General features: G+C 42.0%; 1 protein-coding gene across 2 annotated transcripts in view; it reads right to left on the bottom strand.

Annotated features, from left to right (window-relative positions):
- Nucleotides 1–5,408: 5,408 nt before the first annotated feature.
- KCNB2 (potassium voltage-gated channel subfamily B member 2) overlaps nucleotides 5,409–24,465 on the bottom strand; it is a 404,512-nt gene continuing 385,455 nt past the window's right edge. For both annotated transcript variants that reach the window (XM_033407113.2, XM_049700364.1), the window contains exon 3: nucleotides 5,409–9,206. In XM_033407113.2, the coding sequence (XP_033263004.1) occupies nucleotides 7,047–9,206 (2,160 nt within the window). In that variant the 3' untranslated portion in view covers nucleotides 5,409–7,046. The remainder of the gene's footprint in view (nucleotides 9,207–24,465) is intronic.

The following is a 24,465-nucleotide window of genomic DNA, read 5'->3' as shown; positions in this document are numbered from 1 at the left end:
ATTCAGCTACATCCCTTGCCAGCATTACCCACAGTGGATGGGAGATAAACTATATTGCTCAGATTGGCATTAAGCTTTCCTCACCAGCAGGTAGTGATGGCTTCTCCCACAGCATACAGGCTAGGATTTAAAAAAAAATCAAACAGAACAGTTACGGGAGTATAAAACAATTATTTTCAACATCATTTTTGCCAGAGTCATATGTCCTTTGGCTGAAGTGGGCAATATCTATATTGAAAGAAATTGTCACTAGCTTTCAGACAGCTACTATAATTTTATGCATGGATGTTTAGAAAGCTTATGCGGTGGTCATTCAGATTCTAGATTAAGGAATGAAAATAAATAACTTGAGTCTGAGAGAAAATAAAAGTGGATAACAGAAATTCTCAGGCAACAAACTCAAACATATTGCCATACTATTTCCAGCTCACCCTGTGGAACTGGATTTCACTTGGGAATATAATCTCTTTAAATATGAAATCTCTGCTAGACTGTAAAACTGAGGGAATGAACTGTGCGTAAGTTAATTTCTGGCATAGGGTAGAAAATACATGTTTGTTGAATGAAATATTTTATCCCAGAAATATGGAAGCATCTGTTAGGTAATAAGAAATCATTTCTTCAGGAGAGAGATTAAAGTTGAAAGTATGGTCTCAATTGCAAATTTCATGTTAATAAGTATTTAGTCTAAATTATATACAAGAATATATATATATTCTTTTATGTATATATATATATATATACATACATGTACCAAATATAAATTTCTCTGCTCAAAAACACGTTTAGTTTACCGACATATTTCTTAGTCTTTCTTCCTTTGTTTTGGTGGTATTTGTATCTTTTGCTGGCCTTGGGTTGTCTTATTACTGAAGATAATCCCTCACCTTCCTTTATTTATATGTATATTTATAGGCTACAACCCTTTCAGACTTAATAAGGAAGATATTATGCATTAATGGCAATGGTAAATAAGATTTATGAAATTAAATCAGGCTGTTTTAAGACATCAAGTAGAAGAAATGGTAATTGGAACCACTAAAGAATAGCATTATATTCCAATGAGTGGTAACTTCAATAATATAGAATGTTCACCAAGTTGGAATTGAGACCTTTCCTCTTTCTTATTAGGGCATGGGCCTTTGAATGTTTGCATTTTTTTACTTAGATTTTGTAGAGTCTCCTTTTTCTTTTTTTAGTTCTGTTTGGGTGATGACAGTGGCAGTGGAAAAGTACTCAATATATTTTCAAATTCACATGGACCTAAGTGAATAAATTCCTTGAGTCAAGTTAAGCAACTTTTGATTACTGAATTTTATTTATTTACTAAAAAAAATTTAAAAAAATTTTTTTGGCCACACTGCACGGCATGCGGGATCTTAGTTCCCCAACAAGTGTAAGTGCAGAGTCTTAACCACTGGACAGCCAGGGAAGCCCCTAATTACTGAATTTTAAACATCTTTCATTTAGAAATTCAGAAGACTAAACAGAATAGTGATACATTGCTAACATGTTGCCTATAGTCAATAAGAAGTAAGAAAAAACATTAAAATGTTTTGTTTTTCACCCAATAACCATCAACACACTATTAAAATATAAAATTTGTTAGAGATTCTTTAAAACTGGCATCAAATTTTGCTCTAGTTATTGGTGATAGACTATTATTAGGCTATTTTGAAAAGCAATATATCTAACTAAAAAATTATTTTTCAATTTATCAGATAATAAGGAAAGACAACCCATAACTTTACTCAATCAGATTAACCATTTTTTATCTCAAATGTAAATCTAAACTGTGATTCAAAAATAATTATGTACCAGTCTTCCATTTATATCATCCATCTATTTCTTAGGAAAACAGTTCTTTGGAAAAGCATTTCACTTGTTCCTGTCATATGCTTCCCCGGTTTGATAATTGAATAATTTTTGCGTACTCAGAAGAGGCACTTTCCAGTAACCCAAATGATCCTCAGCCTGGTTTTATTTATTTTTAAAATTTTTATTTATTATTAAAAATTTTTTTTTTTTCTCAGCCTGGTTTTAAATGGGCAAGGCAGTAATAAGCTCCAGGAGGCTGGGAGCTGTACGCTAACACCAAGCACGATGCCTTCTGTAGAATACAGGGGCGCTCACCTAGTATTTACTGAATGAATGAATAGTGAAATGCCAATCAAAATCTGTTAGACAGTATTTTTGAACTTTGAAGTATTAATAGCTCTGAAGTTCTTTTTTTTTGTAGAAAATCAAGTGGCTTCCTTCAGCCCTCTGCCTAATGTATATTCATGTTACATCATGAGTAATAAATTCTTCTCTTTGACCCAGGAATGTGTACCTTATAACCAGAATCCCGAATGGGCAAACATATGTGCTAAAGATGGTCAGTGTCATTTATCTCAAGTCATTAACATTTGGCATGATCCACTGCTGCTTTAAGAAAACTGCATGACGATAAATGCACCTCTGCTTTTATTTACGTAATTTTAAATATTAATAGAAAAAACCTCCTTAACTAAACATATTTTCCTGTTGTTTATTGGAATGCTGGACTTGAAGCCAGAGGATGTGGACGAGGTCTTGTTCTACTATTCACCAGTGACCAGTGTGAACTTGAACAAGATTCCTAACCTCGCTGGTCTTTTATTGATAAATAATACCTGATTCAGAAGGCTGAGTATTAAGCATGACCAAAAACTCTTAAAATACTCTACATACATAAGGCTTTTTTTTTCTATTCAAATTCCAAGAGAAAATAGTTGAATTGTTGACTTTCCTCATGTCTACGTGACAGTGAGACTGTTTTGACAAGAAATTAATGGGAACAGATGCTTGGCACTATTCTTGTTACCAAATCTAGTTCATATCAGGATAATGCTTGATCTAAATGCTTGCTTCAAACCTGTTGGCTGTGCCGGAGTGGAGAAATTTCTAGTGAAAATGTTTAGAGACTAATTAGGTGAACACTAGGCATTCAGGGTGTCACTCCTGTATTTGTGACCCAACTCAAGACATATATCCGTGCACCCATTTCCATCCTCTTGTGATCGATCTCAAGCTTTAAGCTAAAACAATCTTGTGGCCATTTACACCCGTTAGGATAGCCAGCAGAACTGAATTAACAGTGCCTGGGACCGTGTTATTTTGAGTTCATTCAAACAGTCTTTCCTTGTCGACATTTGTCCCTGGTCACCGAGCCAGGTGACAATGAGCAAGCTCTCCCAGCAGCAGAAACCTCCAGGGCCCCTCAGGGAAACAGCCTATGTCCCCACCACTTAGGCAGTGCTTCTCAAACTGGGGATGTGTTTTCCAAGGGGTACGAAAGAGGTATTTGAAGTTAAAAGAGTATCCATTTTTCTAGTCAGTAAGTAAGAGAAAACATGATTTCTTTGATATTGAAACATATGTTACGAAGTAAAATGCAGCATTTTCATGACTTTTTTTTTTTGCGGTACGCGGGCCTCTCACTGTTGTGGCTTCTCCCGCTGCGGAGTACAGGCTCCGGACGCGCAGGCCCAGCGGCCATGGCTCACAGGCCCAGCCGCTCCGCGGCATGTGGGATCTTCCCGGACCAGGGCACGAACCCGAGTCCCCTGCATCGGCAGGCGGACTCTCAACCACTGCGCCGCCAGGGAAGCCCCTTTCATGACTTTTTAATGGAAAACATAAGACTTTGCAAGAACTCTGTGCTTGGTCTACTCCCAGACCAGTTCAGGCAAATATGTTCATTCTCTGCATTAGGTGCAGTTCATTGTAAAGGTCAAGGAAGCACTGCACAAGTGCATTTTGGGAACCCTAGGTGCTTCCCTGTGAAACAACAAAGTCAAAGTTTTTTTCTTTTTGTGGTACACGGGCCTCTAACTGTTGTGGCCTCTCCCATTGCGGAGCACAGGCTCCGGACGCACAGGCTCAGCGGCCATGGCTTACGGGCCCAGCCGCTCCACGGCATGTGGGATCTTCCCGGACCGGGGCACGAACCCGTGTCTCCTGCATCGGCAGGCGGACTCTCAACCACTGGGCCACCAGGGAAGACCCAAAATTTTTTTTAGAGGAGATTTTATTTTATTTTTTCCTAGCTGAAGACTTTTGGCTCAGAGGGGCTGAGAAGAATTGAAGCTTAAACTTTCCATAGGAGGTTCTTGAAAATTCTTTAAAACTTAAGAAAAATATTAAAGGGGAAAAGCTTTTAGGGAGAAGGCCTTTGGGGAGAATGTCTAGAATTCCTTATCTAGGAAAGACTTCTAACATTAAGCATTCTGGAGCAGGATTGTCAGTGAAAGGCCTAGTGGACATAAGAAAGGTCGGCGTTAGTAAACTACCAGATAACTTTTAAAAACTTCAGATTCATCAGTACAGAGACATTACAAAATAACTGCTTCATGAGACTATGTAAAGAAAATAATTTTCATGACTTATTTGCTATTTGTCTAACAGCAGATATATCTGTTTACTTGAAAAATTATATATAGAAAATTCAGACACTCTAGATTTACAAAAACTGAGCAACATTTAGTTTCAGACACTGAGATAAGTATGAGTGATGTAAATATCAATGATTAATGACCATAAACTCTTAAAGGTTGTGCTCTGAAACAAACATAAAAACCATCAGGAAATTCTAATAAGCACAGTGAAAAAGAAATGTTTAAAATTATTTTTAGCAGTAGGGCTGCTTGGATTTCAGCTAAGGTCAAAACTTGTTTTCTTATCTGAGACATAATGACCAGATTCTGTTAATAAAGACATGTTATTCCTTAAAGTCTTAAGTGAGGTTCTAAATATTTGGGTTGTCCTTTTTCTGGTGTTTTTTTTTTTCTTTTAAAAATAGAATAAAATTTAGAATTTTTTTTCCTTAAACAAAAAGTTGTGCTTTAAATTGGGCCCAGAATTTTCTTATTTCTCGGAACTATACACCCACACCCACACACACGTACAAAATGCATTACGTGGAGGCAAACTTGCACATTCCTGAGAGATCAAGGAATCATATTAATTTGCAGTCTTAAGGTACCTTAGAAATAATTTATCTTGATTTTTATTGGGGTAAAACTGAAACTAAGAGAGGATTTCAAGGCTCATCCAGGATCACCCATCAGGTAGTTGCATATCGAGCTAGAGCCTTGATTTCCTGTGAGGCAAATTTGATCCAAATGACCTGGGTTTTACACAGTCTTCACTAACAGGACAGTCACTAGCCGTATCCTAACGCCTCTGGATTTCACTGTTCTCGGTCGAAAATGCTGGAAGTATTGCTTTCAACTAGGATAATCTTCCACCTCTTGGGAGCGTTGGAAACACGGGGTGTTTCTAGATGCTGCAATCACTGGATGGTGCTACTGGCATTTGTGGCCTTCCCCAGGTGGCAGTGTTTTCTCCCCTCACTGGGAAATAATGGGTGACCCATTATCAGGCCAGGGTTCTTTTTTTTTTTTTTTTTTGGGCAGACCATGTGGCATGCGGGATCTTAGCTCCCCAACAGGGATGGAACCCTGTGCCCCCTGCAGTGGAAGCGTGGAGTCTTAACCACTGGACTGCCAGGGAAGTCCCAGGCCAGGGTTCTTTATATGTTAACTCATTTCCAAACCCAACTCTATCTATGGGGTACAGGTGGACGGGGTGGCAGTCTTACTTAAACAACGCTGCTTTTAGTTTGCCAAAAGTCACTTTTTGGAATTCCCATTTTGGCATGTCTACATTCTATCTTTAGATCTTTAGACAGAAAAGGTTATGTTGGATTCAAGTGGAAAATACAGTCGTCTTTAGATGGTCAACATACATTTTTTAAAAATTTTATTTATTTTATTGATTTTTGGCTGCGTTGGGTCTTTGTTGCTGCGCGCAGGCTTTCTCTAGTTGCGGGGAGCGGGGTCTACTCTTCGTTGCGGTGCGCGGGCTTCTCGTTGTGGTGGCTTCTCTTCTTGCAGAGCACGGGCTCTAGGCGCCCGGGCTCAGTAGTTGTGGTGCATGGGCTTAGTTGCTCTGCGGCATGTGGGATCTTCTGGGACCTGGGGTTGAACCCATGTTCCCCATATTGGCAGACGGATCCTTAATCACTGTGCCACCAGGGAAGTCCCCTTCTTCTTCTTCTTTTTTTTTTTTAAAGAACTGCTTTCCAAAAGTGGAGGGACATTAAAAAAAAGTTTAGTTGTATAATATCACCTTTTAAGTATGTTCAGGTTTTTAAAAAATGCATTTCTGTAATAGGTTGTGGCATGATACATACTTTTCCCCATGATATTAGTGATATATAATTGACTGGCAAAATTTCAAACTGCAATTCCAAGTTTTTGGATATCTGGTCATTACATCTTGCCTATTTCCATGATTTATAAATAAAACCATAAATGCCACAACTAAGCAGAAGCAAAAAAGAAAAATGTACCCTATGAGTTATATCACAAGTCAATAAAAATACTGTATTCCTTTAAACAGATGTACTTATAAGAGCTTTATAACCCAAAGCAAGATATGTGGGATGCTTTAAGAAAAGGTTGCAATTTTGCAACAAGAAGTCTGTACAGCTCCTCCAGGCAGTAGCTGTGAAGGAGGTGCCTGTGTCTCAGAAACTTCTTTCCATCTGTTCTTGACACTTTTGCATCCCAAGCCCCGTTATTTACAAAGTTACCCATTTCGCAAGCTCAAAGCACCTTGCCTGGCAATTACGAACTCATGCAATGACATTTCATCCTTTCATGTGCAAATTCTAAAATTCATTGTAACGGAAAAGCTCAAAGTCGAAACTCTGTCTACAATTTGAAATGAAAGGATCAAAAATGTCAGACATTGCAGAATACCGGTTCGTAATAGAGCTCTCTTTATTTGTTCACTGTTCTTCAGTCATTTTTGTTTGTTTGTTACAAAATGCAGTCTTGATGCTTTATTTAAACAGTACTTAAACTAAACTGTTCATGCCATGCAAAAATAACATTTTATGCACTGTTTTGGGGAGAGGGGCTTCCCACTTTTTAGTTCACAGGCATTATTAACCGCATTTTTAAGAAACAAGTTTTTTGTTTGTTTGTTTTTGTTTTTATTATTGCCTTTGTAACTAGTCACATGCTGGTTTCACGTGTGGGACAGTAACCTGTGTCTCCTGGGTTGGAATGAATTTCTGGGGCAAACAAGTGGTTTTCCATCTTGCACCCTTCTTGACTGGTGTCCTTTTTAACTTCCGCCACAGCATGGTAAATGTCTTGCCTACAGTTGTGACTTGTGTCCTGTGGAGAGGAAGCGCCCACAGAGGCCTCTTCTCGTAAAGGGTCTCTTCCGTCACTAGGCTTATCTGCAAAGCAGTTCGGGTTGGAGTCCGCCTGCTTGTCCTGCCTCGTGGTCCCTTGGAGCTCTAAGAAATCATCGTCTTCGCCCGTGTCTATTTCCGTGAAGCTCCTCCTCTCTCTGGATGAGAAAGGAAAGAGTTTCTGCTTGGGAAACCGAGGCGTCAGCCCTTTGGAGGGTCCCTGACAATGTGCCGGAACCTCGGCGCCCAGCAAGGGTCTGTCTCCCTGGGAGGGGGTTTCTTCTAAGAGGATGGTGCTGATGAGCTGCGGGGCGGTGAGTGGGAAGTCCGCCGCGGTGACCGGCAGTGGCCTGGCCGTGCTGGGTGGGGTCTGCGGGGCCCCGCCTCTGTTGTCCTTGAAGTTCACCTTGAGCGATCCGGACTTGAGTGGGTTGCTGCCTTTCAGCGAGCTCCTCGGGCTCTCGGCGGCACTGTCCGACTGCGAGGGGCCGTGGGGCCCACCCTGGGACCCACTGGAGTCGAGGTTCACAGTTACGTCGATTGGAGCGTATTCTGGGCTGGCGTCCCTGGCCGCGGGCATCTTCTCTCGGGTTAGGGTGAGGAATGGGGGGGCCCTGGCTCTTTGGTGCTCTTCTATCCGGGCGAGGTCGGGTGGGAACTTCATCTGCAGGTGGCAAGCGGAGGGCGGCGGCAGGGGCGACCTCTCGGTCTCCGTGAAGTCGGTGGCGCAGCTCGTGAAGCTGTCGATGCTGGAGGTGCTCTTCATGTCCACGATGCCCTCGGCCTGCGCCACGGCCAGCTGCTCCTGCGGGCAGATCACCTCCTCCATCTCTATCTCTTCTTCGTACGCAGACGGCCTCTCGGGCTGCTGCTGGCGCTCGGGATTCGGGTGGGAGTGAGGCTGCGTCTTGGTGATCTCGTTGTACAGCATCTCCAGTTTCTGGGCGCTCAGATGCTGTGGGCTGGAGGAAGAAGTGTTGTTCAGCTGCTCGTGGGAGTCTTTTTGGCTGACCTCCTGGTACTTATTCTCGTAAGACTTGTTGGAGCTTGTCTCCGACAGAGCCTTCCGGGCCCACTTCCACCGGCTTGGAGAGAGGCGGTTATCCCCCGTGGAGTCTTTCGTATTGGCCGACTCTCCGGTCTTCTCCACAGCCACGTCTATCAGTTCCATACTGCGAGCAAAGGCATCTTTTAAGTTCATAGAAACGATGCTTCCATTCCTCTTGGCCCGCTCGAGAGCCTCTCTCCTTTTAATGGCCTTCTCCTGGCGTTTCTGCTCCTTGTAAAACTCAGAGAAGTTGTTCACGATGATTGGGATAGGAAGGGCAATCACCAGAACGCCTGCAATACAGCAGAGGCCTCCCACGATCTTTCCTAATAATGTTTTCGGGTAGATGTCACCGTAGCCGACGGTGGTCATGGTGATGGTGGCCCACCAAAATGAGGCCGGGATGCTGGTGAACTTGGTAGCATCTTCGTCCTTCTCGGCAAAAAACACCAGGCTGGAGAATATCATTATCCCCATGGCCAAGAACAGTATCAACAAGCCCAGTTCATTGTAACTCCGCCTGAGGGTGAAACCCAGGGACTGCAGGCCCGTCGAGTGTCTGGCGAGTTTCAGGATCCTGAGGATACGCATGATTCGGAAGATCTGGACCACGCGCCTCACGTTCTGGAACTGCAGCACGCTCTTGTTGGACTCCGTGAGGAAAATGGTGACGTAATACGGCAAGATGGCCAGCAAGTCGATAACGTTCAGTGGGCCCTTAAAGAACTTCCATTTATTTGGTGAGGACAGGAACCGTAAAAGGTACTCCATGGTAAACCAGGCGATACACACGGCCTCCACGTGGGCTAACTGGGGGTTGTCATTGGGCTGTCCAAATTCATCCATCTCCTGCAGCTCTGGTAGCGTGTTGAGAGACAGCGCAATGGTGGAGAGTACGATGAACAAGATGGACACGATAGCCAAGATCTGGAAAAGAAAACAAAGTCAGGTCAGCAAGGCCTCTTAGTTGCTTAGGCAGCTAGGAGACATATGCGTTCACCATTCTTTAAAGGATATGTCTTGCTCAAAGGTATTCCAAGAAGGTGACTTTACAACCCCAAATTCTCCAACTAATACAAATACGTCCACTTTTTATGAGTTCATTTCACTTAGAAGCCTAATGTGTATAAAACAGATAACTAATGAGAATGTTCTACACAGCACAAGGAACTCTGCTCAATGCTCTGTGGTAACTTAAATGAGAAGGAAATCCAAGAAAGAGAGGATATACATATACGTACAGCTGATTCACTTTGCTGTACAGCAGACGATAACACAACATTGTAAAGCAACTCTACTCTCAGTAAAAATTAACAATAATAAAAAGAAGCCTAATGTAATATACTTTTTAATTCTAGGGTCTAAGCCATTTGAAAAAATCCATTCTCCCCACCTCCCCCCACCCTTGCCCATTGTTCTTAGGCACCTTTGGAAGAGTTTTCGGGGAATCGTCATCTCTCCTCTCTTAGTTATTTGTAATTTTTCTCTCTTAACCACCTGGTTTATGTTTCCTTACATGAATTGCCATACATGGTATATTAGCTAGAAAAAATTCATGATTGCCAGAAGTTTTATTCTACAACTAAAAACGCGAATGCAGACCTATGCGTGGAGAGATAATATGGCCTCAGTACAACAATGTTTCCATAGAACACGTGCGATTTGTGTGGTAAGCACTGAAGTGAGGGAGCCCCCACCCTGGGCTATGTGGCCTCTGGCCAGCCTCTGGCGGGAGAGGAGGGTTGTGAGCTAACTTCATTCAGTTGAGAAAGGTTTCAGAACAAAGAACTTGAAGATTGTCCATGGTGATCTCGGTTCAGGGATCCCTGTGGGGCAGAGGCAGGGCCGCACCATATCAGATGTGGAAGGAGAGAGGAAGCGCTCAATAAGAAGTAAAAAGAGGATCAGTGACTGAATTTTGGAGTCAGTCATCCTGACCTCTGAGCTTGGCTTTATCGCTTACTGTGTGACTTTGGGCAAGTTACTTAACCTCTCTATGTCTCAGTTTACAGATCTGTTGAATGAAGACAACGATCGTAGTTATTTCATGGCTGTTGTGAAGATTACCCGGCACACAGACATCACTAAATAAATGAAAATTACTCATAGTGTTAGAGGCTGAAATGAACAGGACTTCAGTCTGGAAAGACGAAGACTAAGAACAGGTATGTGGGAAATCTGTAAAACCATGCAGGGTATAGACAGCTTAAGCAGGGGTTTCCTCACTGTAACCCAGTGTTCTAGATTGATAAGGCAAAGCATGAAGATGAAGGTTTGAGGGCAACAGAATAAAGCACTTCTTTGCTTAGTACAGATTGTGCGTCTGGAACACATGATTCTTGGTGAAGTAGGAAACCTCTCTTACCTAGGTTAGGTCTGGCTTGGTTTCATCTGACCTTTGCCAATGACCTCAAGAGGTATCACTGTTATTATCTGTAGCTCTGAGAAAAGTATCCTGACACTGTTTAAGTTAGAAATTCAGCATTCAGTAGACAATGGTTAAACATCCTGAGGCCACACATCCCAGTAAACATGAGACTGTGAAAAAAATTATCTATAACTGACATCAGGACTTCTGAACTTCTCTCCTCTTTATCCTTCTAAGTTTCTCTACTTCTGGGTTATTCTCTTTACCCTTGCTCTTTTCTCCTCTTATGCCTCATTTATACCTTTCATTGTTTTTTCTTCCTGTTTCTTCCAGCTCCCATCTTTCCTCTTAAATCACTTTAGAGTGAAAACCATAGTTTGTTCCAGAATGCACTGCAGAAATGAAGTAAAGATTTAAGTTTTCTTAACTTAAAGAACGGTACTGAGGGGCTTCCCTGGTGGCGCAGTGGTTGAGGGTCTGCCTGCTAATGCAGGGGACACGGGTTCGAGCCCTGGTCTGTGAGGATCCCACATGCCGTGGAGCAGCTGGGCCCGTGAGCCACAACTGCTGAGCCTGCGTGTCTGGGGCCTGTGCTCCGCAACAAGAGAGGCCGCGATAGTGAGAGGACCGCGCACCGCGATGAAGAGTGGCCCCTGCTTGCCACGGCTGGGGAAGGCCCTCGCACAGAAACGAAGACCCAACACAGCCAAAAATAAATAAATAAATTAAAAAAAAAAAAGAACAGTACTGAATTACTAGTGTTTTATAATTTTTTCTTAAGCAAAACTAAGTACTTTTTACCTGAGTATACTTCAGGAGTTCCTTTAAAAATGTGGATCAATGAATGACAGTAGAATAAAGGTTCTCTTCATCTACTCCAGAGACTGTGAAGGCTAAAGTTAGAAATTCCCTCAAGAAGTTTTAGATAAACCCATGGATAATGGATTCAGAGGGTTTATTAAGGACACGTTGGGAATGCTCACCTCAAAGCTTTACCCTCGGGGGCCAATGGAAGGGGGACATTTACAATATTCTGTCACTTAAATATTTTTAGGAAGCATTGGTCAGATTCCGTTTACTCTTATGTTCTTACCATAAGGAACTAGGTTCCTCTGCATTTTCTAGACGGTCACACTGTTCCTGATATACCTTTGGGCATTTTAAGTACTGGGATTGCTGCCAGCATTCTTGTGCTGATAATCTATATTCTAGATTTTCCATATCTTCTTATCTGTTCACCTGCCTGTTTTGGATGCATTTTATTTAGGGCAAGAGCAAGAGAAAAGCAGAAATACAAATGAAACCATTCTACTATCTTCCAACCTTTTAGACAAAGAACAAAGCGGAAGATCCAAGGTGGACCTTCAGGTTTTCCATGACTCCACAATCTGACCGAGATTGTAGGTCATTTTACTTTCCTATGTAACTTTGGGAAATAATGAACATTGTATAGTTCTGACTTAGTCTATGGTCTGGTTGATGGCAACTTAATGAATATGGCTACTTTTAACACCTGAAAACTTAGCATGGGCACAGCATGATTTGAAGGACATTCTTGAAGAAAAGGAATTACTCAAGAAAAAATATCCAATCACTCAAGCCCTTAGCAACCCCACATTCATGTTAAACTATAAGGTATTGCAGTGCATTATTTTCTGTCTCACGTTCAATCTTCAAAACCCATTTGCTATCAATGTAAAGGAATGGTTTATTTTAAATATCTTGTGAAACTTGGAATTCTCCAAGAAAGACAGCACCTTAGACAAATTATTCAATATATACCAAGGATGATGTGTGATGCAATAAGCCAAATGCAAGGTTATTGTTTTAGGGTAGAATTTTTTTTTAACACGATAAATAGAACAAATGTGAAATTTTGCTCTAAGCTACAGGATACATCTCTAAACATGGATATTTACTTTGGTACAGCAAACCCTTATGGCATTTACGTATTGCTTCATTTATTATAACCATGCACAAGTTAGGTTTTTAATCCTGTCACCCCTAATAACCAGCCTCCAGAGCTGGCTCTTTCGGCTCCAGCAAATAGACTTATGTTTGTATATCGCAAATGAAGTGGAAATTCCAAACAACTACCTGGGTGATATCCGTCAACCCCCTTGGAATTTGGATTACATCATTTCCAAGGTTCCTTTCACCTCTAACATATGGCGAGTCTCTTTCTCAACTAAAACATTGTGCTAATTCCATTCACGTCTGCAAACCAAACCAAGGACAAGTCACAGTTGAGCCCATCGTTTTGGTTGAATTGCCAACATATAATTTTGTTGCTTAAGAAATAAAAGATTCAAATGCGAAGGCTTTGTAAAACATCGTACTCTGTATGCTCCAAGCATTTAGTTACTGGAAATAGACATTCTTTCTGGATAACACTTTTCTTCCCTTTTGCATTGCCTGGATAATGATTTAATTCTTCACTTAGACACAGACTTTCAGAGGATCACACAGAGGTAAGAACAGGGCTCCTGGCACTGGCGTTACTGGGTCCCAAAAGTTGGTTGCATCGATTTCTGTTTGTGAGAGAAGTAAGGCAGGTGGAAATTTGCCCCTATTTACCAACTTGTTGATTTTATATCTTTTGAAGATAGTGGGTGTTTTGTGGTGGAAAGAACACAGGACAAGGAATTAAAATACATGGCCTGATGAGACCTTCAAGATGGCGGAGGAGTAAGACGTGGAGATCACCTTCCTCCCCACAAATACATCAGAAATACATCTACACGTGGAACAACTCCTACAGAACAGTTACTGAATGCAGAAGACCTCAGACCTCCCAAAAGGCAAGAAACTCCCCACATACCTGGGTAGGGCAAAAGAAAAAAGAAAAAACAGAGACAAAAGAATAGGGACAGGACCTGCACCTCAAAACAAAAATAAACCAATAAACTGAAAACGTAGGCAGAACACTCTATGACATAAATCACAGCAAGATCCTTTTTGACCCACCTCCTAGAGAAATGGAAATAAAAACAAAAATAAACCAATGGGACCTAATGAAACTTAAAAGCTTTTGCACAGCAAAGGAAAACACAAACAAGACGAAAACAGAACCCTCAGAATGGGAGAAAATATTTGCAAATGAAGTAACCGACAAAGGATTTAATCCCCCAAATTTACAAGCAGCTCATGCAGCTCAATTTCCAAAAAATAAACAACCCAATGCAAAAATGGGCAGATGACCTAAATAGACATTTCTCCAAAGAAGATCTACAGGTTGCCAACAAACACATGAAAGGATGCTCAACATCACTAATCATTAGAGAAATGCAAATCAAAACTACAACGAGGTATCACCTCACACTGGTCAGAATGGCCGTCATCAAAAAATCTACAAACAATAAATGCTGGAGAGGGTGTGGAGAAAAGGGAACCCTCTTGCACTGTTGGTGGGAATGTAAATTGATACAGCCACTATGGAGAACAGTATGGTGGTTCCTTAAAAAACTACAAATAGAACTATCATACGACCCAGCAATCCCACTACTGGGCATATACCCTGAGAATACCATAATTCAAAAAGAGTCATGTACCACAATGTTCACTGCAGCTCTATTTACAATAGCCAGGACATGGAAGCAACCTAAGTGTCCATCGACAGATGAATGGATAAAGAAGATGAGGCACATATATACAGTGGAATATTACTCAGCCATAAAAAGAAATGAAATTGAGTTATTTGTAGTGAGGTGGATGGACCTAGAGTCTGTCATACAGAGTGAAGTAAGTCAGAAAGAGTAAAACAAATACCGTACGCTAACACATATATTTGGAATCTTAAAAAAAAAAAAGGTTCTGAAGAACCTAGGGGCAGGACAGGTATAAAGACGCAGATGTAGAGAATGGATTTGAGGACACAGGGAGGGGAAAGGGTAAGCTGGGACAAAGTGAGAGAGTGGCATGGACATATATACACTACCAAATGTAAAATAGATAGCTAGTGGGAAGTAGCCGCATAGCACAGGGAGGTCAGCTCGGTGCTTTGTGACCACCTAGAGGGGTGGGATAGGGAGGGTAGGAGGGAGACGCATGAGGGAGGAGATATGCGGATATATGTATACGTATAGCTGATTCACTTTGTTATACAGCAGAAACTAACCTACCATTGTAAAGCAATTATACTCCAATAAAGATGTTAAAAAATAAATAAAACCCATGGCCCTACCTCCGTGGCCACGCGGACAAGCCAGGTTCCTCTGCAAACATCAGTGTCCTCATCTGCAAAATGAGGTGCCTTCCAGTTGCCTCACCTGCCTGAGAGGCTTGTTAAGGACGAGACTAGGTCAAGCACATGCAGCATCTATAAAATGGAAAGTACTATACGTGCCGGAGTTGCGTCTGGAAAAAGCCTTTGGTCAGCGTTGGGAGGGAATAATGAACACAAACCGCTTCTCCCCCATTTAAATACAACTGGAGACCTATATCGTGTTCATAGTTTAAAGACTTTCAAGCACATTGTTTCCCCTCGCCAGTGGTTTGCATGCCAAACCCAGATAACTGTAGCTTATCTGCCTTAGGACTGAACCATCTAGTTTGCCAATATTTAAGAACTGGACTGAGGTTGGCTGGGTGTGTGGGCGGAATGGGTGAGGTTGGTCAAAGGGTATGAACTTCCAACAATAAAATAAATTGAGTCCCGGGGATGTACAGCAATGGGTTAATGGAGTAGAAGAGAGTAGATCTTAAAAGTCGCATCACAGGAAAAACATTTTGTTACTATGTGAAGTGATGGATGTTAACTAAACTCATTGTGGTAATCATTTCATAATATAGACAGATATCAAATCATTATGCTGTACACCTAAAATTAAATCAATGTTGTATGTCAATTATATCACAATTAAAAAAGAAAGAGGTAGACTGAGGTTGCTTCGGGTGAATCTGACCTGCCTTGAGTCTTAAAATATGCAGAAAGTTTTCAAGCTTGGGCCTCCTGAGTGATAATCTGTTTTGTATTCACCAACCCTCAGTACTCCCCCAAAACACATGGGAACTTGGGTGCCTTGCACTGAGGTCAGTGCAGATACTTTCTCTCTCTCATCTCCCCCAAACTCTCCTTCCTTCTTTGACAAGTATGTGCTGAGAGGTGAAACTGAGTGAGTTATAAGCTCTTAACTATATAGCACTCCTGTGTTATCTTCTTAGTGGAATAGAGTACATTAAAAAAAACAAAACCTGGTCAGCAATAGGAAACAACATGGGGAAACGTGATTATAAGAATTTTCAGGAGAGAATCAACTTATTTAAGTCGGCAGGAGGAAGGTCTGTGATGAGCGTTATTAGAAACATGAAACTTCTTCTATTTTCAGGAAAAGGACAGAGCACAATGACAGTTCTGAGCCTGTAAGCCAAAGACCAAACCATTTGTTGAGGGAAGAAGTGAAAAGTAGGTAAAAATATCATAACTTTCATCTACCTATCTTCTATTTCTAGCTGTTTCCCAGAAGACTACTGGACTCAGCAAACCAGAAAATAAATCCTGTGATTTGCACCAAAGGAAGAATAATCTAGGACTGTTTGCAGTCCTAATATCTCATATTCCTTGAAACCATGATGCTCTCCTCTAAGGCTGGGGGCCCTTGGTTGACGATCAGCCCTTTCTTCTCACAAATATCCGCTTGCCCTCCCAGGACGAATGAGATTCTGTGCTGAAGTTCTCTGATGATTTGCATATACAAGCATGAATCCCTTATGGGCTAGCACCACATGACTCATGCAAAGAATGAGCATCACTGAAAGGGTCAGTTGATTTTTAATTATTTTGGACCCATGGATAACAGGAGCCCAGAAATTCAATCCCCCACCCCCCCATCTGTGGACTGCTGAATGAGGGGTTTCAAAACACTTAGTCATCCACACACAAGCAGATGTCAGCTGGAAGCCTGTATGATGCTTTTCATTTGGGATGGGGTGGGATGTGAGAAGCAATCCAGTTCTGCATACTATCGAATTTTTCTTTTGGTTTTTATTCTCAGATCTGAAACCAATTTTTTGAGAGGAGAGTTTTTGGCTGTCTTATGACTAAAGAAAGATACTGTTGTCATATTTTCTTGGTATCTCCTGAAATAAGCTGCGTTTCACTATCCATGATACATGTCTTATTTTAAAAGATTAGATTTGGGGAAGCAAGTCATTAGGGAGAAGGCTGGTGAAGGGAACTTTAATCTCATTCATAGTAACTCTGCAAAGAAAGGAGCAACAGTGAGATAGAGACACCTTTAATCTTACGCCCACACCAGTGATTAGACAACCTCTTTGTAGGTAATTTGTTCTTACAAAGTCTTCAGGAGCCAGAGAGTAAAAATGAAGATGGGCCAAGCTTGGTCAAACACAGACATTACTGCCTCTATTGGCCCCTGAAGGGCAGGAACTATGGCTCTTTTCTTTAGACTGCTCAGCCTGACTCCAAGAACGCACACCATCAATGTTCAGACTCTTCCCTTTAGTGTGTGAATAACAGATTTTGGGGGAAGGACACAAGAAAGAGAATTAGTGGAGTATATCCTTTGGGATGGGGCTTTTACTCATGCTTTGAACAGGATTTCATTTAACTTGATACCTAGAATGTAAAAAAAAAAAAATCATAGAACAATCAAGTTAGATGAAATCTTGAAGTATGCCATGTCTTAAGATAAAGAAACAAAAGATTCAGGGATTCTACTGCACCTGGTGGGTGGAGGGGAGGCAATAGTAAGGGACTTAGAGTTGACAAGTCTGAGTCTGAATCCTGCTTCTGATTATTCTATTAGTTTTGAGGACTTGGGCACCACAATTAGCTTTTTTCTAGGGCTTATTATTCCCATATAGAAAATGTGGAAAATAAAGACTTGTTTTGCTTACCTATAGAGCATTGTTTTGAGGACTGTGCTGGCTAATTTTATGTGCCAACTTGGCTAGGCTGTGGTGCCCAGTTGTTGCATCCAACAGCAGTCTGGAACTTGTGAAGGTATTTTTTAGGTGTGATTAATGTTTAAATCAGTAGACTTTGAGTAAAGCAGATTATCCTCCATCACGTGGGTGGGCCTCGTCCAATCAGTTGAAGGTCTTAAGATGACAAGTTTTCCAAAGAAGAAGCAATTCTGCCTCGAGACTGTCACACAGAAACCTTGCCTGAGTTTCCAGTCTGCCTGGCCTGCTCTGTGGAATTTTTAATTTTTTTTAAGATTTGGGTTTTTTTTTAAAGCCATTGCTTTTATTTATTTATTTATAAAATTTTAATTAATTATTTTATTTTTTTGGCTGCATTGGGTCTTCGTTGCTGCGCGCGGGCTTTCTCTAGTTGCGGCGAGCGGGGGCTACTCTCCGTTGCGGTGTGCGGGCTTCTCATTGCGGTGGCTTCTCTTGTTGCAGAGCACAGGCTCTAGGTGCACGAGCTGAGTAGTTGTGGCTCGTGGGCTCTAGAGCGCAGGCTCAGTTATTATGGCGCATGGGCTTAGATGCTCCACAGCATGTGGGATCCACGGATTCAGGGATTGAATCCGTGTCCCCTGCATTGGCAGTCGGATTCTTAACTACTGCGCCACCAGGGAAGTCCTGCTGTGTGGATTTTGAACTCAAGATTGAAACATCAACTCTTAACTTGAATTTTCAGCCTGCTGTCTTGCCCTGTGGATTTCAGACTTGCCAGTCCTCACAATTGTGTGAGGCCAGCTCCTTGATGTCTATCTGTCTGTCTATATATGTATATAAATACACACACACCTATATATGCACTTACATATATAGGGTTGGCCAAAAAGTTTGTTCGGATTTTCTGTAAGATGTTATGGAAAAATCTGAGTGTATATATATATATTCTATTGGTTCTACTTCTCTGAAGAATTCTAATACGAGAACAAATAAGATAAAATACATGATAGCACTTTGCAAGCTGTAGAGTGCTAAAAAATGTTAATTATTTAAACGTATTTATTTATTTGGCCACGCCACATGGCATGCGGGATCTTACTTCCCCTACGAGGGCTCGAACCCATGCCCCGTGCAGTGGGTGCGTAGTGTCTTAACCACTGGACTGCCAGGGAATTCCCCCCAAATGTTAATTGTTATAATTATTCGAGAACTTCCCAAATCATACATCTATTCCTGTTGAGCCGTAAGAAGTTCCTCATTCTTTGTGTGACTCCAATGCCTAGATGGTGGTCCTTTTGACATCCTACAGAGAGAGCATATTCACGTGCATGGCATAAGTTGGAGGGCCATAAGGAAAGACAGTTTTATTACTTGGCGCAAAATGAATCAAGAATTCCCTAAGTTGGACTTTTCCTGAGATGCCGCATCTTCCACTTACCTGAGCTGAGTGAACTCAGGGAAGGTGAGCAAGTGGAAAATAAAGGTCAACAAATACTACTCTCGAAAACCACATAAGGGGTTTGTTAATTATGTGCCAGTGGGACTCATCCTCAATATGGGTGGGGAATCAGTAAGTGATTCAAATTTTGAGACCCTTGTAAAGACCGTTATGCTTTCATGTGTTTTTCAGCCGGTTTCATCTTTCCATTCCTTTTTACTCATGCTTGGTGGTTGAACTGGCTTGAATTCCCCCTTCCAGCCAGGCTGGGACCCTCACTGCTTCCTGGGCATGTCATTCCTTTTCATCCCATCAGGCACTGCCTCCCCCATTGTCCTCTATCTGCCCCAATACTGCCACTTCTCCAGGAAGCCCTCCCTTGCACTCCAGATGACACTGGCGTCTCTCCTCTGAATGCCTGAAGCCTCTATTTCTTGGGTTACCAAATGCACAGAAGGTGTCACGCACACTTCTTGCATTTACTCACGTGGTCTCCCTTTGCAGCCTTGCCTGCACTCAGAGAGCTGCCTCCTTGCAAGGTTGCCAGATTTAGGAAATAAAGATACAGGATGCCCAGTTAAGTCTGAATCAAATTTTTGTATGAGACAACAAAGTATTTGTTGTTTATAAGAAATTCACTAGGCATTCTGTATTTGATCTGGCAACCTTACCTCCTTGGAATGTTGATCCAGGGGGCAATCCTTGCTCCAGGCTGGCCCCATTGGCTTCTCTTCCTCTTGCAAATCTGAAGTTTGAACTGAGAGGCTTGGAGATTAGGAGTTGCTTGGATGGAGTCACATTAATAGCAGTGTCCCAGAAGAAGGAGTGACAGACAAAGCCCCTCAATTTCTGCCTTGGAACAGTTCCTTCCAATAAGCTGTCTCTCCCCCACCCTGTATTAGCTTCAGTTGGCCAGAGTTTTGATCTGTTACACCCATAAAACCTTACAACCTTCTTAACTAATCATTTGACAGTTTCATAGGAGATAGTTTTGTTTCTCAAACAGGATTTTCGAATTATGGAAGGGAATGACTACCTATTTTCTATAGGTAGAAACAGAGCAGACACTTCGCAAATCTGTTTTAAATAAATGAATAACCATAAAAAGGGACTGGAGGAAAGGAAAATAGACCTTGAAGAAACCAAGTATTTTCTAATTACCCAAGAATAATAAGATAGGTTCCTAGTCATTTTCTCTTGCTTCCACATGGTCCAAAGTCGGCCAAAAAGCTTTAACCAGCAATAGACTTTTCTAACGACAGAAATTCATATTACAAATATCCCATTTTGTGATAACAGACCAACTTTACAACTTCAGCAAAATAATCATTTCCTAGTTTAAGCTCTGTAATTTTATTAATCCTGTCTGGTTTTTTTTCATTATGTTGAGCAGATTGCTTTAAAAAAATTTTTTTTTACCTTATTCTTTGAGAAGCCTGCTTTTGACTGCATATTAACTTTCAGCTTCACCTTCACAGAAGGGTACATTTTCTTAAAAAAAGTGTTGTATTCATTTTATATCACTTTTCTTTTTGCTGAGTATGACTTGGCGCCTCAGTTAATCCAACCAGTGAATAAAGTGATAGTTCCTTGTATAGATATGGGTGGATTCAGGTTTGTGCAATAAATGTTAAGCCACTGAGAAGAATCAATAGTGTAGGTTAACTATTAAAAAGTACATACATACAACTATACTTCAATAAAAAAGAATATGAAAAAGACACACACACACACACACACACACACACACACACACACAATCACTGTTCCATGTAACCAAAAGTAAAGCATCAGAGGAAAGTCACCAAAAAACTTCATAAAAGCGTAAACTTACAAGTGTTGCATTTAATATTTATTTACAAGTATAATTTGTTAAAATACCGTGCCTATATAAACAAATATCTTACATGTGTGAAGACCTAAAACAAAATAAGAAAATGAAAAGAAGCTTCCCTCTCTCTTCTCCTTCTTATTCTCCTTCAATTTTCTAGTTCTTTGAAAAGATAATTCATGAAAACCTGAGGGAGAAAAAACAGATTTTGAACACAGAGTATTTTGAACAGTGGAGTATTTACAGCTCTATCATCCTTCTTTTTCCTATTGGAAAAATGTTTCCTTGCTCTCAGGACAATTCTAATCATAAATCTTCTTTTTGTGAGGGAGGCCTTAAAGGATGGGTAGAAGTTTCCACACAGAAAAGGGGTTAATGGGCACGATAGGCTGACCTCTCAGGATAAGGGAAGCTTCAAAGCCCAGACTATGTGGTTTGCTCAGAAAGTTCCAAGTAATTTTGTTTGACTGGGGTCCTCCATAGGAGTCCCTGGTGATTTCAGGGCTGCTGCATATAAGGGTACAGGCTGTGCACTGGTCTCCTCCAGAGGGCACCAATAAAGAGATTAGAATGTGAACGATGCCTCTGTCATCTGTGCAGTAAACAGCTTTCACAAGCTTGCGACAGTCCTGGTTTCTGGGACCCAAGGAGTCTGGTGTGACTGATGCAGGCGGAGGAACAGAGCTGAGCGGGGGTGGGGCGCTTCTGGGAAGTGAGGCAATGGACCAATCCTGAAGGCTGTTGGATGCATTAATGGACAGTTTGGTGGGTTTTCCTCAAAGTGTGGTCCCTGGACCAGAAGCATCAACATTATGTAGTAACTTGTGAGAAATGCAAATTCGCAGGCCTCATTCCATATATATCGAATCAGAAGCTCTGGAGAGAGGCCCAGCTACCTGTGTTTTCACAAGCCCTCTAGGTCATTCTGATGCTTGCTAAAGCTTGAGGACACTGCTGTCAGGAGGAGAAGCCATAGACATTTTAAACAAGGGAATGACATGTTCAGATGTGCATTTAGAAGAGCACAAACTAGGATGTGTGGGACAGATAGGGGTAGGGGTGCAAATGAAGACAAGAAGAGAAGTTTCCATTGCAAGGACAGTAGGAAAGGGCAAGAAGGGAAGAGATTATAAAAATATTCACAGTCGGCCCTCTGTATCCACGGGTCCTGCATCCCCAGATAGGGAGGGCCGGCTGTACTACACCATTTTATATAAGGGACTGGCGCATTCATGGATTTTGGTATCCGTGGGTGTCCTGGAACCAATCCCCCGCAGATGCCGAGGGACCACTCTATAAGCTGGAAGTTCAACCTTACTTGCTGTGCAGTTGGGAACTCTAGGACTCTGCCATGTTTATGACTAAGTTTATCAGGGAGACTGAGTAGCCTTGACAGATCGCCATTATTATCTTACACAGGTAGAAACTCTGAGTGATCCTTGACTTAAATAAATCATAATTTGTCTTTGAAAATGATATTTCCTCATATTAAAGAATTCCAATAAGAACTTTAGGGTTTTTTTTTTTTTTTTTTTTGCGGTACGCGGGCCTCTCACTGTTGTGGTGTCTCCCGTTGCGGAGCACAGGCTCCGGACACGCAGGCTCAGCGGCCATGGCTCACGGGCCCAGCCGCTCCGCGGCATGTGGGATCCTCCCGGACCGGGGCACGAACCCGTGTCCCCTGCATCGGCAGGCGGACTCCCAACCACTGCGCCACCAGGGAAGCCCAGAACTTTAGGTTTTGAAATAGAAACAGACAAATTTTTCTCTTAAACACCAGTTTCTTGGTACATGAAAACATTATGAGACACGCACTATATTATTTGCCAGAACTATTTTCTTTTATAAAATTTTACCGTAAGTGTACATTCTGAAATCACACAGGGCAAAAACTAGTTTAAGAACCCATTTACGGGGGCTTTCCTGGTGGCTCAGTGGTTAAGAATCCACCTGCCAATGCAGGGGACACGGGTTCGAGCCCTGGTCTGGGAAGATCCCACATGCCGCGGAGCAACTGAGCCCGTGCGCCACAACTACCGAGCCTGTGCTCTAGAGCCCGTGAGCCACAACTACTGAGCCCACGTGCCACAACTACTGAGCCCGCGTGCCTAGAGCCCATGCTCCGCAACAAGAGACGCCACCGCAATGAGAAGCCCTTCCACCACAATGAAGAGTAGCCCCCGCTCGCCGCAACTAGAGAAAGCCCACGCGCAGCAACAAAGACCCAATGCAGCCAAAAATAAAATAAATAAATTTATAAAAAACCATTCACTTTATTAAAAAAAAAAAGAAGCATGCTCATTTGTTGAATTACTTCTCACCCACTCCAACTTCCAATTTCTGCAAGGAAGCCTTCTACATTTACAGAATTAACGTGCCATTAAAAACTGGCTGTGTTCCTTGGACACCTAGTCGGCCTCATCAATCACCATTAACAGGGAACTGCAAGGATTTATTTCCACCATTAGCCCCATATCTAAAGACTGTCACAGCAGCTTCAAAGAAAGAAAACAACAAAAGCTGTAATGCCATCATTATTTTTCCTTTTAATGAATCTCTGCAGCAAATCTCTTCTAGAAAGTAGTTTTGGGGTCAACATCATTAAGACGACATTATGGAATGCCAGAAAACAGAAGACTTACGAGGGTCATGCTGAAATGAAGCGGCTCTTCCAAGGGGAAGGTTAGATGGGAGCCAAATCCAGCTGTGACTGCAGAGAACTTGTGGGGTTCACCTGATACCTGCTCCTGGGGGCAGGCTGCTGTGCTGTCCCTGGGCCAGTGGGCAGCAGCAGCTCATGGACGCTTCTGTTGCATGGATGACAGGTGTTCTTCACGGCCTGAAGCCAAGCATCACAAACAAGGGCCTTGAATGGATTTCTGTTTGGCTTGTTTTGACAGCAACCATTGGAGACCCATGATTTAAATGGGCTCAAGCACATCTGTTCTTATTAGGGATTAAGGAGGTGTTTAATTGGGCAGAGAGGTCCTGCTGTTTATAGCTGTCGGATGTGGACATTTTCTACAATCACATAGACTCATTCTGTTATCTGTATAGAGTCCTTCCCGGGTTCTATCATGAAGGCTACTTCAGAGCTTATCAATCAAAATGTGGTCCACGAATCAGCAGCATCACCTTGGAGATTACTGGAGATGCAGAATCTCAGGCTCCATCCAAAAGGCCCACTGAATCAGAACTTATTTTCACAAGATTCCCAAGTGATTCATATGCACATTTAAGTTTGAGAAGCTCTGACCTCAGACACAAATCCATACAATTAAATTAAAAAAAAAATCAGCTTAGGAGGCTCTTCTGTAGATTTTTAACCAGTGGATCTCAGTTTTGGAAGCAGGGGTGTGTTGTTAGGCCTTGTGGGGATTTTCAGCACTGTTCAGAGATTCTAGGTTCGTGGATGTAGTTAGCTAGAAAAAAGCTTCACAGATGATGGGGAAGTGGTCTCTACTCCCACCCAGACCTCTTCACCCAGACTTCCTTGCTCTCCCAGTCACTACTTTAAACACTTTCGCATACTTGGCAGTAGAAAGAATGCTGGGTGAAGAGTCAGATCACGTGACCTTCCTCCCGGGTCCGCATTACAAAATTAACTGCACGACCTGAGTCAAGACATGGAGCCTTAATTTCTCCAAGTATAGACTGGGGCTAATCATGACAAGTTCATTTA

This window comes from Orcinus orca, chromosome 17 (assembly GCF_937001465.1).
Source record: "Orcinus orca chromosome 17, mOrcOrc1.1, whole genome shotgun sequence".
Classification (NCBI taxonomy): Eukaryota; Metazoa; Chordata; class Mammalia; order Artiodactyla; family Delphinidae; genus Orcinus; species Orcinus orca.
This window is presented reverse-complemented; position numbering and strand designations above follow the sequence as displayed.